Source organism: Hemicordylus capensis, chromosome 1 (assembly GCF_027244095.1).
Source record: "Hemicordylus capensis ecotype Gifberg chromosome 1, rHemCap1.1.pri, whole genome shotgun sequence".
Lineage (NCBI taxonomy): Eukaryota > Metazoa > Chordata > Lepidosauria > Squamata > Cordylidae > Hemicordylus > Hemicordylus capensis.
In genome coordinates this window covers 103,852,963-103,869,052 of record NC_069657.1, presented here as the reverse complement: position 1 = coordinate 103,869,052, position 16,090 = coordinate 103,852,963, and the positions used below count along the sequence as shown (strand labels likewise).

At 42.7% G+C, this 16,090-nt stretch overlaps 1 protein-coding gene across 1 annotated transcript; it reads left to right on the top strand.

The window, feature by feature from the left end:
* The first annotated feature begins 952 nt into the window (after positions 1-952).
* On the top strand, positions 953-12,030 carry SVIP (small VCP interacting protein). Its single transcript, XM_053266431.1, has 4 exons — positions 953-1,239; positions 6,603-6,653; positions 9,267-9,383; positions 11,665-12,030. The coding sequence occupies exons 1-4, from the start codon at positions 1,177-1,179 to the stop codon at positions 11,677-11,679; spliced, it is 246 nt and encodes an 81-aa protein (XP_053122406.1). The 5' UTR covers positions 953-1,176; the 3' UTR covers positions 11,680-12,030.
* Positions 12,031-16,090: the final 4,060 nt, after the last annotated feature.

Below are 16,090 nucleotides of genomic sequence, written 5' to 3'. Positions count from 1 at the left end.
GAGACTTTCCCAGCCCTGCTATATTGGAACTGCTGTGCACAGACACCCTGACCATTTAATACCAGAACTCAGCCTTGGAATGTATATGTAGTAGGGATGTGCACAAATTATTTTTTGATTCAATTTGTGCCACAAACAAATCACGTCTGATTTGTTTTGTATCCAAATCTACGTCCTCCAAATCACCCCAGATTCAATTTGTCTGAATTTGGATTCAGACCACTTAACAAGGTCCTAGGAGCACCAAACCTGGGTGGCAGGTAGGGCCCCATGGGTGCCACCTACCACCCAAATTTCAAGGCAGTGGGACAGTTGGTTGATATTTAATGATTATTTAATGATTTAATGATTTTTTTTTTAGTTGTTACTGATTTTGATTTTTTAAAGTGTTTTTCACAGCTTGTATGAAAACAAGCAATGAAACTTGCTTTTTTCGAATTCAAAACAATGAAACTACATTTTAAAATACAAATAATATAAAGTGGTCATTTGCTTGGTGTTTTTTGCAAGGGAAGTGAGGCTAAGGGGCGGGGCTCCTGGGGTGGGTGTGGCTATGTGGGGGTTGGAGGAATGTTGAGCACCTGCACTTCTGAATTTGCGACTGCACTATTGAACAAAGCAGCATCTTAACGCTCAATTTAAACCCAAGGTTTCTGGATTAATGAACTGTATCATGCCGGACAGAAGACTCATTCTTGCCTCTAGCATGCATGGGTCCATATTAGATTGCTCATTCTAGTCACTTGGTCCGTATTCTTTCGGGGAACCCTGAAGGCATTCAATCCCCCACGTTCAGACAGCACGCAGCAGAAAAATGTTTTCAACTCCACGAAAGATGGACTTTAGGAGGACTTTCCCCTTAAGTAACATTTCCTTCCTCCTCCAGCCCCTTTTCCTCCGGTGTTAGTGCTTCCCGAGCCGATTCTAGGAGCGCGCTGTTGTCCCTTCGCCCTCCTCTTGCTGCTGCGTTTCTTTCCTTTCCCCGCCTACTCCGGAGCGGCAGGTGGCGCCGTCGGTGCTTGGCCCTGCAGCGGAAGGCAGCCCTGGCTGCTGTGGGCAGCGTCGGAGGCTCAGTGGTCAAAGGACACGGGGGCGGGGCTGGGGCGTTTGTTTACTGCCGCTTGGGCTTTCTAGGCGGTGACGCTGCCCGGCCAGGGCTGGCGGAGCGGGGCCGGCATGGGGCTCTGCTTGCCTTGCATGGGAAGAGCCGTCGATGATGTCGTGGAGACGCCCGACCCGGTGAGTGAGAGCCTCCCCCGCGGGCTTTCAAGCTGCTGTCTCACACAGGGGCTCCCCCACTGGCTTTCGCACCCCCCGCTTCGCTTCTTTACATTGTGGCTGCCCCAGTCTCAATTCTGTGCACACTTTCCTGTAGATCCGCATCCTATCTATTGTCCTCCTTTCCCAGCTATAATCGTAGTTCAGACATACACTTCAATTTTGTTTACACTTCTTTCTTTCTTTTTTTAAAAAAACTGTATTGCTCTTATTCTCTCAGCAGCAAGTGTTTGGCTTGCTGCAGTGATTTGTTCGCCCCGCTCCCTTTCCCCATTAAATTTTGGATAAAATATGACGCGGGAACATTATCTGGTAAAGAGAACTTAGAACTACTCCAAGATAATCAAGAGAGCCTCGAGGACTGCAAGTGCTTTGCAGCCCGATCCTGTGCCCGTTTCCTCGGAAGTATTTCTCATGGTGTTCAACGTGATTCGTAAGTCTTATGTGTGAAATAAGGCTTCGTAGCCTTATGTGTGAAATGAGGACATTGGGATGAGAGAGCGCAGTTGAGTCAGATGCATCCTTCTGGAGTGCTTACAATACTTATTAAAGGAAAGTAGTGTATGAAGTGAAAAAGCAAACTGTATAATTGCTTTTAAATGACTTGTGCTAGGATGAGAAAACTGGCCATGTGTGTGAGTGAAATGCATTGCTATCAAGTATGTAAAAAAAGATCTGTTGTCCTCTTTATGTTCAGGCTTGGAAGGTAATTGAGAGGCGGGAATATCTTTACTTCTGTTGTCCTGGCAACTGCTTTCTTGGTTTGACTGTTTAAGAGGCTTAACCTCCCATCAGCATCATAATATTTTAATGTGCAAAATGTTTTAAGACCCTTCATAAATCTTGGTATCTGATTAATCTGAAGTTGGCTGTCATCTCTGAAAACTCCTAATGTAATGAACTGGTTAGCCTTTAAGGTGCCACAATATTCTTGGTTTTGCTTCAATGGATTAAATTCTGCCTGAGGGGTGTTATTGAAATAGTGTAGTGAATGCACATGTAGAACTTCTGAATGTTTGTTTCCCTTCAAACAAGAGAAAAATTCAGTACCTTTTGAACTAATTAATGCATGAACTTTTGTGAGTTATAACCCACATCCTGTAACTGGCCAGGCTTGCTTTCACCCTGCAATTGAGGAAGTAGGTTATAACCCTCGAAAGCTCAAGTATTTAAAATATTAGTTTAAAAAGTTCTGTGTTTTCTCTCTCTTTGAGCTATATAATTGACTAACTTAAAAAAAAAACACAAAAAAACAAAACAAACCTAGAGAAGGGCCCAGTACACACTGGAGACATTCTGTGTGTTGGAAGGAAGGGACTCTGGCTGTAGTTCCTGTTGAAACAGTACACACGATTGAATGTATAAATTGGAGTTAACACAACTAAAGTCTTGTTTGTCTTTTGTTGGAAACACTTCTATTTTTCCTATTTGACGGATGGGAACTTGAATCAGAGAAAGTAAATTTTCCAATTCTCTAATGTGGCTGGACAGTCACCTTAAGTGCAAGTAGAAGGTTGCTGGTTCGAATCCCCGCTGGTACTATATCGGGATGCAGCGATATAGGAAGATGCTGAAAGGTATCATCTCATACTGCGTGGGAGGAGGCAATGGTAAACCCCTCTTGTATTCTACCAAAGAAAGCCACAGGGCTCTGTGGGCGCCAGGAGTAGAAATCGATGGCACACTTTTCCTTTAATGTGTCTGGACTGGAGTTTGCAGCCAGGCCAAAGCCTCAGACCACGGTGCCACAGTGACTCTTATTCAGAAGTTTGGCTGTTTACTCCTTGCTCACTCCAGTTTTTCTGCTCAGGAGTATTTAAAGATTCCTCATCTGTGGGACAGCTGTGATTGTCTACCTCTACAGTATGTGTTTCAAATAAATGCTATAACTGTAGGAAAGTTACCACCTTCTCTAATGTAAGCCAACACATTTTGGTAGGTATCTCTTTTTTCTGGTGCAGCCTTCTGCAAATGCTTGTGTATGCGTGTGCAGTATTGGTGTACCAGCTTGTAATATTAGTGAACATTTTCAGATAAAGAAACGATTAGGCAACCTAGCAAAAAGAGAGCCCTGTTTTGATAGCTCTCTTGCTGTAGAACACCATCTGCAAGTAAACTGGATGTTTTGAACAATAGTGACATATACAGGCTCATGTTCTGAGGCCTAGTTCAGAGCTAGGAGTTTTACAGCTGGATTTGCTGGGATTGCATTTAGCCCGATTGATTTTTGGTGCTCTGTTGACAGCAGTAGCTTCTTTCCAGGATATCAGATTGAGCATTTGCCCCTATTATTGCATTATGTGCAAGAAGAGATGGGGGAAAGGGAATATGAGACATACAGATGGATGAGGAACCTTCTCTTCCTCCCCCGCTTAGAGTTTGTGTTGGGATTGGGAAGAGGACCTGGCACTTTTAAGAAGTGATCGGAAGGGGTCATTGTCTTTATAAATTGCTTCTGTCATTTTGGTCACTTAGTCATTGGGCCCCAGGATAGCTGCTAAGCTAAATGGAGTTCTGCGGCTGTGTGGGAGTTTTTTGTTTGTTTGTTTAAGACATTTGGCCAGTCAACTGTGGGATAAATAACTTTCCCTATTGGAATAAAAAATAGCAAAAGTAGAAAATTCTTGTTCCCTGTTAGGTAAATAATATTTAACAGTGATGTCATTCCAGTAGCAGGAAAATGTGAAGGAATATATGACATTTCAGCAGAGACTAGTCTTCCTCTTTTAGCTCTGTGCTTCCATTGTTCTGTAATGTAGCTGAACTTTTATTGGAATGCAATGTATTTTTCTTATTCCACTTGAATATTTTTTCTGTTCATAGAGAAGTTATTCTTCAGTACGGTTCTCCATGGCCTACATGCAGCAGGGTAGGCAATTGGCCTGCAAAGATTTGGCTTTGAACCAGGGTGGATTTGATTTAAATCACTAGCAGGGTGGATAAAAATAAAAAAAATCTGATTTAAATCAAAAAAATCGTATTTTTTTGATTTAAATCGGATTTTTTTTTAATTTTTATCCACCTTGCTAGTGATTTAAATCGTGATTTAAATCGTGATTTAAATCAGTTTGATTTAAATCAAATCCACCCTGCTTTGAACTACTGAAGCGGAATCATTAGCACCTTGCTCCATGTGCAGGCAGTCTCTCTATGTGTTTGGTTTTATGTGGAGAGATCTGTGCACAGTACTTGTGGAGGGCCATTAGAGTGAGCAAAGCTGTGGCTTGCCCCAGTGATGTCATGGAAGCAAGGCATGTGTGGAATGCTAGGAAACATAATCCTTTCTCCGCTTTCCCTATAGAGCTGTATGGGGAAAGTCCTGAATAGTTTTCTCACATGATTTCCATGACATCACTGGGGCTTCCTAGAGTTTCACTGCCTTTAACGCCCCTCCCTTGGTGCTGTGCACGGATCACTTTGCTGCACGGATCGGCTGGAGCAACTGTCTCTGCATGGAAATGAGGCACGGTGCAAATGATTTGGCTTCAGCACTTTGAAACCAAATTATTGCACAGGCCTCGTAGGCAGCTGATTCATGATCCTGCCAGCCCTGTAATCCTGTAGGCAAGGTATGCCTTTGTTTTGATAAACCATTTAACATAGGCCCCAAATTTGAATCAAGTGGTAAATTACTCCAAAATTGCTACTGACTTAACATTGTCATTCTCTTACTTCAAGGAAATTTGCTTAATGTGCACAAAATCCCAAGAGCTGCAAGCAGATCTGCCATAGGGGGGATCTTACTCCAAATATATTCAACAGGAGTTGCTCTCCAAGCCATAGAGTTTCCATCACTTCTAGTTTGTCTTCCTTGAAATACTTCTAAGGGTATTTATGCATGAGGCATTTTAGTAAGTCTGAGTACTCTGATTCAGCATACTTTATTTCTGTAAGCTGCATGGCATAGTCTCTACAGTCATTTGCTGGAAGTCTATGGCGGGATGCTCTTTGTGTACTATAGAAAAGGAGAATTATAGCCTTTCTGCCCAGGTATTTTATGAGATGTGGATGTTACAGAACCATTTCTGTATATGAGTTATAATATGAGTTACAGAACCATTTACGAGTTACAGATCCATTTACATTGTGTACAGTATACCAAGTTTAGCAGTAAAGCAACAACCTTTTTGTAAGATGTTCCTTTGTAGAGATGCTGTTAGTGTTTTGTATTATAACCACAAGGCAAGAAGGGGCTCCAATAAACCAAATCAAGTGTCTGTCATCTTCAGAATGTGTTCAGGTTTCATTGGAATGTATCCAAGGTGTTGTTTCCTCTGGAGGAGGGGAAGCTTTATATGCAGTCCACCATTGGTGTGTTTGGATGGATCCAAGAGGACACAAGCTATTTTCTTGGCTTGTTTGAACGCTGCATTAATTGGAAGCTTTGATTGAATCAAAGCTGAGGCCAAAACAACAACAACAATCTATGCAACATGTTCAGTTTCTGCCTCCCTAATTTTAATCCATAGTGAGCACTTTGCAAAGCCTTTAATATATGTAGCTCAGGCTTCACTTGCTCACCATGGTAAGTGAGCCAGCATCTTCAAGCAAGCATGTTTTACTTCCAGCCTTGAAGCTGAAGAGATGGGCAGAGGGTGTCCCAGCAATTATGTAGCAAACTCCCATTCCAGGGTTGGAAGGAATGCTGGGAGGAATTTGGCTATTTTGTGCTCAAGGCACTTGGGATACCAACTCTGTGAAGGGGCATGTTGGCAATCCTTCCACCATGCTTTCCTTCCCTAGAGCAGGAAAGGGAGACAGAGGAGGTTTCTTTGGCTGATGCTCAGCTGAGGAGTCCAGGAGGCCAACAAATGGCCAAATGGGGACATTCCATGCCTCCCTTTCCTGCTTTTGGAGGGTTGCTGCTTGACTACAGTACACTGATGCCTCAGCTGAGGGGGAGCCGACTAAGAGCTCCATAGTCTCTCCTATTTTAGAGCAGAAAAAGGAACTGGAGGGTATCTTCATTGACAGCTGCTTAGCCAAACTAACAAAGATCATTAAGCAGGTAACCTTTTAACTTGGTGACCAAAGCTAGTCAAATATATGAATCATTGGTGTAGCTTAATGATTATGTAGGTAGGACAATTCAGGGCTGTAGAAACAATCAAGCAGCTGGGTAATTAGAAATCTATTGTGAGGAATTTAATTAAATTAAGTTTAATTACAGGCAGGACTGCCATTTAGAAATTTTGGTTCTGGCTCCTAACATCTTGAAATACTTACCATGTCATAAAGACCCTGAGAAGGACCAAATTATGCCCCTCCCCCAAATAAAATTGGCATAAAATAGCTTCTTAAAATTTCTTTTGTGTTTTCTATAGGAAATGAAAAGAAGACAACTTGCAGATGCTGCAGAAAAAAGGCAAATGGAGGTAATCGGATGTAAGGCAAAATCAAGAGATAAGACACAGAGATATATCATTTATGCATGTATATCTTCTTGCACAATGAATGTGAACAATAGACATATGTATCTTTCCTGGGAATCAGGTTACCTAAGAATGTGGGAAGTAGACCTCATTATGTTTTAGCAAGGGAAGCCTCTGCCTCTTGTATATCAATAACACTTTCCCTTTTATCTCATCTGACAGAATAGCACTCATTTTCCCTGACTGCCATATCATTTAATAGTTTTAAGGTGGAATCTATTTTTTCTCTCTGTATAATTAACTTCCAATCTGGTAATGTGGCCAAAACTTCGCCGATCTTCTCTTAGCTCTTCAACCTCCCATGCTCCATACCATCCTATTCCTGACTGTTTCCACATAATTAATCTGTGGAATTGTTTCTGCCAAATGAAGTAGTGGTGCCACTAGCTTGGATGGCTTTAAAATGGGCTTGGACAAATTTATGGAAGACAGGTCTATCAGTGGTTATTATTCTGGTGGCTATAGGCCACCTCTAGCCTCAGAGGGCAAGATGCCTCCAAATACCAGTTGCAGGGGAGCAAGAGGGAGGGCATGCCCTCACCTCTTGCTTCTCAGAGGCATCTGGTGGGCTACTGTGTGAAACAGGATGCTTGGGTCTGAACAGCAGGGCTGTTCTTATGTTCTATTCCATTACAGCTGGCTTTTAATCAGGCTGTGTTGGAGACGGGGATCCTTATGTCTTATGGAATTAGGCACCCAGCTCCACTAATGGCCAGTAGGAGGATTGGGTATTGTGTGTTAAAAGAATAAACCAAAAATGTGGGTAGGTGTAGCAAAAAATAGGAAAAAGTCATTGGAAGATGGTCTTCTCAGCACATACCAGGACAAGTGGGGGGATTTGTCCATGTGAGGTGCTCCTAGGATCTGAGCTGTCATAACTCCACAGTGCTCATCTGCTGAGGAGCACAAGCTACTAGGGATGTGCACCGAATTACTTCGGTGCCATCCCAAGGGCAGCACGGGGTTCTTTTAAGAGGAGGTGGGCAGGTCCTACCTGCTCGTCCTCCAAGCCCCTGCCTGCCCGCCGTGACAGTATTGTGAAGAAAAGACTTCCGTGCAAGCGGCAGCTTGTGCTACTTGCTCCTCTAAAATGCCGTGGCAATGGGATGCGTCCCCGGTATCCTCTGTGTGATGTCAGCATGTAAATGGCAGTGCCCTTTATGTGCTGACATTGTGCGAGGGATGCCGGGGATGCATCCCATCACCACAGCATTTTAGAGGAGCAAGCAGCACAAGCTGCTGCTTGCACGGAAGTCTTTTCTTCACGTTACTGCCACGGCGGGCTGGCGGGGGCTTGGAGGACGGGCAAGTAGGATCTACCCACCTCCTCTTAAGAGAAACCCCTGCCGAAACGTTTCGGTGCCAGGGAACCAAAGCATTTTGGCACCTCTCCAAAGAGGTGATGGAACACTTCGGGCTCATCCCTACAAGCTACAGTAGCAAACCATACCATACAGGAATGCTCACTTTACGATCTTCATGGCATTCAGTGTTCACAGTTTTACTGTGTATAAAAGCTAGCTGGAGAAGAGAGGGCAGTGCAGGAGTTTGAGAGGCAGAGGCTTCCTTGGCTAAAACTGAGCAAGTCCTGTCTGAGGTTCCCTGAGAGCTTGCTATGCATTTGGGTTTGATGCAAACCTTGCAGCCTGCCCTGTGAAGGATGACCAGGAAAAGAAAAGGGTAGTACAGCGCTGTGTTCCACTAGGGATGTGCACAGAACCGCAGAGCTGCGATCTGACGCTGAGGGCTGTGGCTCTTTAAGAGTGGGGGAGGGTGCACTTACCCCTCCCGCCGCTTTCCCCCGCTGGCGCTTCATTATTTCCCAAAATACATGGGGTGGCAGCGTACCTCCCTTCCCCTGTTGTTGTCCGGAAAGGCGGAAGTATAGTCTGTGCTTGCTCCCACCGTCGCACGCGTATGCCCATGGATTTTGGGAAATAACAGAGTGCTGGCGGGGGAAAGGGTAAGTGCACCCCCCCGCCCTTAAAGAGCCACCCCCCACCAGTGTTGGACCAGCGGAACCAACGGTTCTTCGAACCAGTTCGGAGGCCCATAAAGGGCCTCTGGACCAGTTCCATGCACATCCCTGTGTTCCACACTGGAGCTGTGACTTTTGAAAATGGCTTGCGCACATTGATACCTAAGAGTAGAATAGTCTCCACATTGTTTTCTTTACATCGTTTTTCTTTTTTAATTCTTCACTTCAACCCCAAAACTGCTTTTACTCCAATGAGGAAACATACAGGTGCCAACATAGCGACACTGACCTTTAAAAAAAAAAAAACCCACAAAAAACCATTGTCATGTCTAGGTTGTGATGTTACAGAAGAAGGTATTCTGGCTTCTGTATTCTGGAACTGTATCCCTCTTGTGTTTTTAGCAAAGTGATATTTATACTATTTGTGAAGATATTTATGAAGAATAACAGCCTTTATGTAGCAGTTTCACAAAACAGAAGGATGGGAAAGATATTTGCTGTGATTGTGTTGCTGCAGAAAAACTAGCATATAATTTGTGTCCAATTTTATTGTGTGTGTGGTGTCTGTTTTTCCTTAGGCCTCTTCCCGGGGTATTAAAAATCCAGCTTCAGTAGAGCAAAAGAAAAGGAAACAGGAAGAAATGGAGAAACGTCTTGAATCTGCTGGCCCAGGACCACAAGGAGGCGGACTAAGAGTAATTCTAGATATTTACCATAGATTAAAAATAGTGGATTATATTCAAAGATGGATGGCCTTTTGGATGGGGTGGTATACAAATGTCATAAATAAATAATAATAAATTTATGTTAGCAAAGAACTTCCAATCAGGTAATATGGGGAAATTTCCCTGGTCTTCTCTTGTCTCTTCAACTTCCCATGCTCCACACCATCCTATTTCTGGCGCTCTCCCGACATTCATGAGCAGATTTTTGGGACGTGCAGGGAGCACTGTAGAGGGAGGGACTGGTGAAAACAGCATGTGTGTGCTCATGCACACACACCCTTTGTAGGATCAACAGGTTTCATATGAGTCTGGATACAGCCCATTAATGTTCTCTTGTGACAATACCAATGGTTCCTGAATATAGGTTTATGACTTGTACCTCTGCTGAAAGGATGTGCAAAATATTTCGACTGTGGAATGTTTCGATTCGAAATAGGCCATTTTGAGTATCGCAAACTGAGAACAATTTCCCTTTAAATAAGGGACCTGTTTCAAGCTTGGAACTAGGGATGTGCACAGAATGGGATCTGCATTCTGATCTGAGCTCGGAATGAAACACAAATGCCTGGGACATTCTGTCCGAGCAACCGGTTGAACTAGTTATTCCCATGGAACAAACTCTGAACATTTCGAGTGTTCTGAGTGCCATTTTGGAGGCCTGTTTTTCCCTTGCTGACTGGTTTTGGCACTGGCTTGTGATCTTGCTTATTGGTTGGCTTATCATACAAATCAAGTGTCTATCATACAAATTGCCTGCTTGCCCACTTCTTTTGTGGGTTGAGTAGTAGGTAGCATCCATCATGCCCTATCACCCAACCCATTTTGTTGTCCCTAGGAAGCTACCCGTGGGGAACAACAGGGTATTTCGTATTTCCTCATTGTTCCCTATGGCTGAAACACTTGAAATATTTTGAGTTTTTTTCCATCAACTGGGCCAATCTGATTCAACAAAATGTTTCAGCTATCTGCGTTCTTTTTTGAGCTCGAAACAAACTGCAAAATCCATTTTGTGCACATCCCTACTGTGCTGAGTGATTTTTTTTTAAAGCAGCATTGTAATGTGATGTATTCTGTAGGCTTTTGACACAGAAATATAAGATTTCTATCATGTAAAAATTACAAGTATGGGGGTTTTTTGTTTGTTTTTAAATAGCTGTATGAATCTCACCTTACCTTGACAGCAGGCTCTAGCCCTGTTTAGACATTGTTATACATGCATACATCATGTGCATTCAACATAATGTGCAAATAGGGCTTGTTAATCTTCAGATTTTTTTAAAAATAATTGCTATGTCTTAAGAGATGGGTTTTCTCCTATGTCAGGATTACATGTTCATTTCTTTTACCATATTCAGGTGTTCCTTATTCATGATATGATTGCTCAAAATTATTGTTCATTTAACAGTAAAACCCAAATACTACTTATTAGTTAATTTCTATCCATTTATTTATTTATTTATTTATTTAACATATTTGTATACCACCCAAAACACAAGTCTCCAGGCAGTTTACAACAAAATAAAAACAAGTAAAAAGGTTAAAACATTACAACAATTTTAAATTGAAAACCATGTTAAAACTATTAAAAACAGTGAGGTGCTTCACACAATCAAAGTGAAGTACCTCAAGATGGTGCGGAGTGAGCAGGCTTAGCCTGCTCTCCCCGCACACAAGCAGAGCATTCGCCCTGGGCAGCCAGATGGCCGCTCACATGACTACTGGCTCCGTCACAGAGCCGGTTAGGGTTGTGGGGATCGGGGGCCGTCTGGCCCTTGGAAGTCGCAGGATGGCCCATGTGAGTGCTCAGAGCCTTCTGGGGAGACCCCTGTGCCGGGAGACTGTTTGCAACCTCCCAGCTGGGGGTCTATTCATGTGTCACCACGGTGCAGAGCCACGCCAGCACACAATTAGTCAAATGGGGCTACCGGGGTGCTTGCTCCACTAACCTCATTGGGGGGGCGGGGCTTAAGCAGGCTAACTGCTGGGAGCCGTGGGTTCCCCTAGCCCGCTTTCCTGCGGTTGTGAGAATAGCCTCAGTATCTAATTAAAAGCCTGTGTGAACAAATGTGTCTTTAATAAAAAGAAATCTATATGTAGATCTTGCATAATCTGAAAGGGGCCTTAGGAGCTGCTGCGATGGAGCTAGGTTTTGTATGAAAACACTTGGTAGAAATGAATGAAACTCTCTGTCCCTCGGGGGGCTGCTGTGCATTTACTTAATTGCTGAAAATTTTGTATTTTTTGTTCCAAGTGGCAAGTTGAATAATTCTGAAGTGCAGCTACTGGAGAGGGAGAGAAGAGGGTGAACGTCCTACTGCCAACTACTTGCCAGTTCCTGCAGTTGTTCCTTGCTTGGCTTTTGCTGCCGTTTGCCTCCTGAAGATGCAGCAGTACTTTGCCATTGCAGCAGGGCTGCTGGAAAATGTGCACTAAAGATATTTCTCAAACAAAAACCTCATAATGTACAGCAGAGATGGCCAAAACCAGTCACTAATTAGTTATGCTGCCATGTTGTATAATTTTGCATGCCTTTACACACTGGGGAGAACTTGTGGAAGAGACACTTTTGTAAATAAATAAAAATGTCATGCCTTGTTATAGGCCACTTGTTTCAAAATCTTCCTTGTACTTCACTCTTAACGACTTTTGTGTCATGCTTATAAGATTCAAGCCAAACTCCTCAGACTGCTTGCTCTAGACTAAACTTGTTGAAGTCAGCATGCTTATAACAGAGGAAGTATTCTGAAGCTGGAAGGTGTTGTGCCTTTGTGGGTGAATTCACATGCTGAAAAGAAACGTCGCCATGAAAGGAGATATCCCTGTCCTTAATTACTTGTTTTTATAATTGCCACTTCTATGTGAGAAATACACTGGTCACAAAGGCCACAAAAAAGGGACTGTTAATTTTTTTAATAAGAAAAAATCCATGGCCATACATCTGTTTTACCACATGGGGGCACATTTGTAAGAACAAACCTCTGAGGTAATAAGGAAACTTGCTCTTTTTTGAGATTGAGAGAGAGGGAGAAAAGTAAATGTAAATTTATTTTAAGTCTTAGGAAAGTTAGTAGAAAGTTAGAAGAAGATTTTGAAAACTCATCCAGCTTAAATATTTTGCTTTAAAACTCTATAGTTTTGCTATAGAGCAAAATTTTCTTATTTATACCATTTTGGGTACATAATTGGTACTTATTAAAATACAATTTAAGCTTAGATGGACTCACTGGACTGCAGTTTTCCCTGTGTGTGTATATCATTGTGTATTGATAGCCACTGGAATTGGGTAAACGTTTGAAGTGCTTGATGCACATTCTTCTAACTCATTTGAGAAACCTTATTTTTAGTTTGTATTTCCAGATAAATATCTGGAACCTATTTCTGCTCATGCAGCCAATTTTGGGGAGTGATTAAGCAATGAAATCGGCTCATAGCGGGAGAAATGGATACTGTTAATTTTGCCTTTTAAGCAAGAATATTAGTGGGTGTTAAATATTAGGATGGTGGTTCCTTGTTTGTCCTCAAGGTGGCAGTACTTTGCTTCTGAAAATAATTAAATCAGTGGAAAATATACAAAACCAAACCCACACTATACACAGATTATAGCTTCCTTTAGGTGACTAAATTGTCTCTACTGCCCAAAGATTCTCTTACTTAAATTCAGAACCTGCCCGTTACAGAGCATTGCAGTAGGTAATGACGATTTTATAAAACCCCAACAATGAAATATCCATTAAAGCAGAATAAACTCAGAACTAAAGTACAATTGTAAATTTTAAATCTCCCCACTCTATCCTGATGTAACCATCTGAAAAATATGCTTCTTGTTTTCTAGTCTACAAAAGTACAGTCATATAATATTTCATCTTGAAACTCCCACCATCTTTCACATTGTATTTTCGATCTCATAAACTATGCTATATTATTACACAAATTAAAACTGTCCTGGTGCTTTTCCTGTAGTGGGAATGTGGGAATTTATTTTCATTGCAATAAAATAACACTTCAGTTCTTAGTTTTTCAGTGACTTGGTTTTGACAGGACAGTTATTAAGATTAGCTCTATTCAGACATTCGCCATCTGTATTACTACAGATGCATGAGATGGGCAAACGGGAGCATACCAGTTAGCTGCAGGCTCCACATGGATGCTGTGTGACTATCAAGATGCACCCTTTCTGCTTTCCCCACATTCATGCCTTGTCTGCAAAGACAAGTGCTGACTTGGGAGAGAGCCTTTTCATGATTCACTTGCCTTTTAAGGAAAGCAGTGGGGAGCATGGCCCCAGAGCTTTGGCACAGGGGGTGTGGCTAGCCACTATGCTTCCATTCTCCCCTTCCCTCCCCACTCCACCTCATGTGCATTATTCACAAATGGTGAATGTCTCAATAGGGTCATCCTGTGTCCTGTTTCTGTGAGAGTCCTGTGCCTGCTTTTATCTTTGTTCATGTTTGGGCGAGTGTGTTAATATAGTGCAAAATGTTTGTGGCCTTCTTGTAAAATACTGATACCTCAAAAATTATGGGTGTTTGTGTTTCTGGCTGCATTCATACCATACTGTCTTACTGCTTCTATTTAATGTAATACCAATGTACAGTAAATAATATGGAATAACACTCTGACATCTAGATTCCTAGGAATACAAAACATCTTCAGAATGATGATGCTAGGAGAAGCTATCATTAAAGGTGCCATTTTGGGAAATGATTTGTTTCTATTTCTATACATCTGACCTTTTAGAAAACAAATGGCGTTTGTGAACAACTTATGAGCACTTTTGATGCTCACTGGTGCATAACCCACTTGGCTTTGTTCTTTGAGATAGTGGCCCACAAGCTCTCAGTGTTCCGTGACTCAGCTTTTTATAGTTGTCATGAGAATATGGTTGCCATACTTCAAAGGCCTGATTATTCATGGCTCTGATAATGTGAAGTAATATGAGCGTTGATGTGTTGGAAGAAAGGAGAGGGTGTTTTCTTTAGTAACTCTGCCACCATGCAATGAAGAATTTCCTATTTTGGTTGCAGAAAGTGGTGGAGAAAGTTGGTGTTCACTCAGGAGGAACGATTATGTGGTTGTGTGGCAAGTCACAGTGTTGTAGAGAAGTTTGAGGAGCATATTTTTGTTGTGCTCCTTGTTTATATTAGTTAAAATAATACAGCTTGAATTTAAGTTATGGGTGCTCATACACAGTGTAAGGTTATTCACAAGACATGGGGTTACCTCAGGAAGCTCATGTCAGCAGCGCTGGGAACCTTCCAGTCCTTTAGACCCTGACCTTGCTACCCAGCTTTTAACTGAGGTAGAACAAACCAGAAGGTCATTCCAGCTCAGCAGGCAATTTTAAGTGCAGTTTGCTGCCAGGCTTCTCCCTGGCCTGCCGCCATATTAGGCAGCAAGCTGGAGTGTTGGAGGGAGAGTGGGAGAGAGTGGCTGCGCAGAGCGAAGCAGTTACAATAATCAGAGCAGCCACTCTGCTGCCCCTGCAATGCATTCTGGGTTGCAGGAGGACTTCCTCCTCTGGATCCCTGCTCAGGACTCCATCGCCATGCCAACCATGTGGGCAAACAGCATGGTGGAATCGGAGCCAGCCCTGGAAGGGTAAACTCCAGCTTTCCCACCACCCCCTCCTAGCCCCACAGCCAAGGTCATAAGAACCACCTTAGTGTTTAGGAGCAAGTTGCCCTAATCTCAATTACTCCTGAGAGAGACTATGGGTTAACATTGCAGTACTGTATAGAACTAAACAATTTGCTCAAATCCAAAAATGAAGATTTGTGTACACAAAATGGCTTCTAACCAATGGATGCTGTCCTGTGCCTCAAAGAATATTGCAAGGGAAGAATGAATAGTGCTCCTGTTCTGTTTGTAACTTAAGCAGCAGATGATTATTTGGAAGGAACTCTTTTCAACCTTTGTTCCCAACAAACTGATAATCAGCACTGCTGAACCAGATTCTTCTACCCAGTTCTTCCTGGAACAGTTGGTCAGCTCTAGGAAACTGAGTGTGCAGTAGAAAGAGCTGTAGTGTGCAAGTTGTGCACATATCAGAGCTCCATTTCCATCATGGAGTTTGAGCAATGTACATGAAAGTCCATGGAGCTATTGATGGAAGTAAATCCTATCAGAGCCTACAGGGTTTCCAAATATGTTTAGGGTTTGAAGTTTTACTTCAGATACACGTTCAGTCACATGAGGGATTGCAAGTCCTTCCTTGCTATGGCTTCCAGTGGCTCTGGAATGAGTGTGTGTGTGTGTGTGTGTGTGTGTGTGTGTGTGTGTGTGTGTGTGAGAGAGAGAGAGAGAGAGAGAGAGAGAGAGAGAGAGAGATCTCTTGTGTACATGATGTTGTGTGGTGGAAAGTGGAGCGACCTTTTTGTCTTCTCTGAAGCAAGGTGCAGTCTATTGAGATGATCCATCTTGTGTGCACAAAGTACCCTAACATTGCAGAGATTAAGGCTAGCCCTTCCTGCAGAGAATACCACCTTGCATAGGCTTAGCTGGATAAAGGCAGTGGATGTTAAATGTTCATATTGCCATCAGCACTCATAGCAAGTGACCATTCCTCATAAGGGTACTGGATTTAACAGCAACTTAATGACTGTAGGATCAAAGTCGCAAGTCTCTACGCATTCACTTAAATTGTATAGCACTGCAAAGAAACAAACTGGCAAAGAGCT

Coding starts and splice junctions, on each gene's coding strand:
- SVIP (XM_053266431.1), top strand. CDS start 1,177: ATGGGGCTCTGCTTGCCTTGCATGGGAAGAGCCGTCGATGATGTCGTG. Junction 1,240..6,602: donor TCGTGGAGACGCCCGACCCG/GTGAGTGAGAGC, acceptor TGTTTTCTATAG/GAAATGAAAAGAAGACAACT. Junction 6,654..9,266: donor CAGAAAAAAGGCAAATGGAG/GTAATCGGATGT, acceptor GTTTTTCCTTAG/GCCTCTTCCCGGGGTATTAA.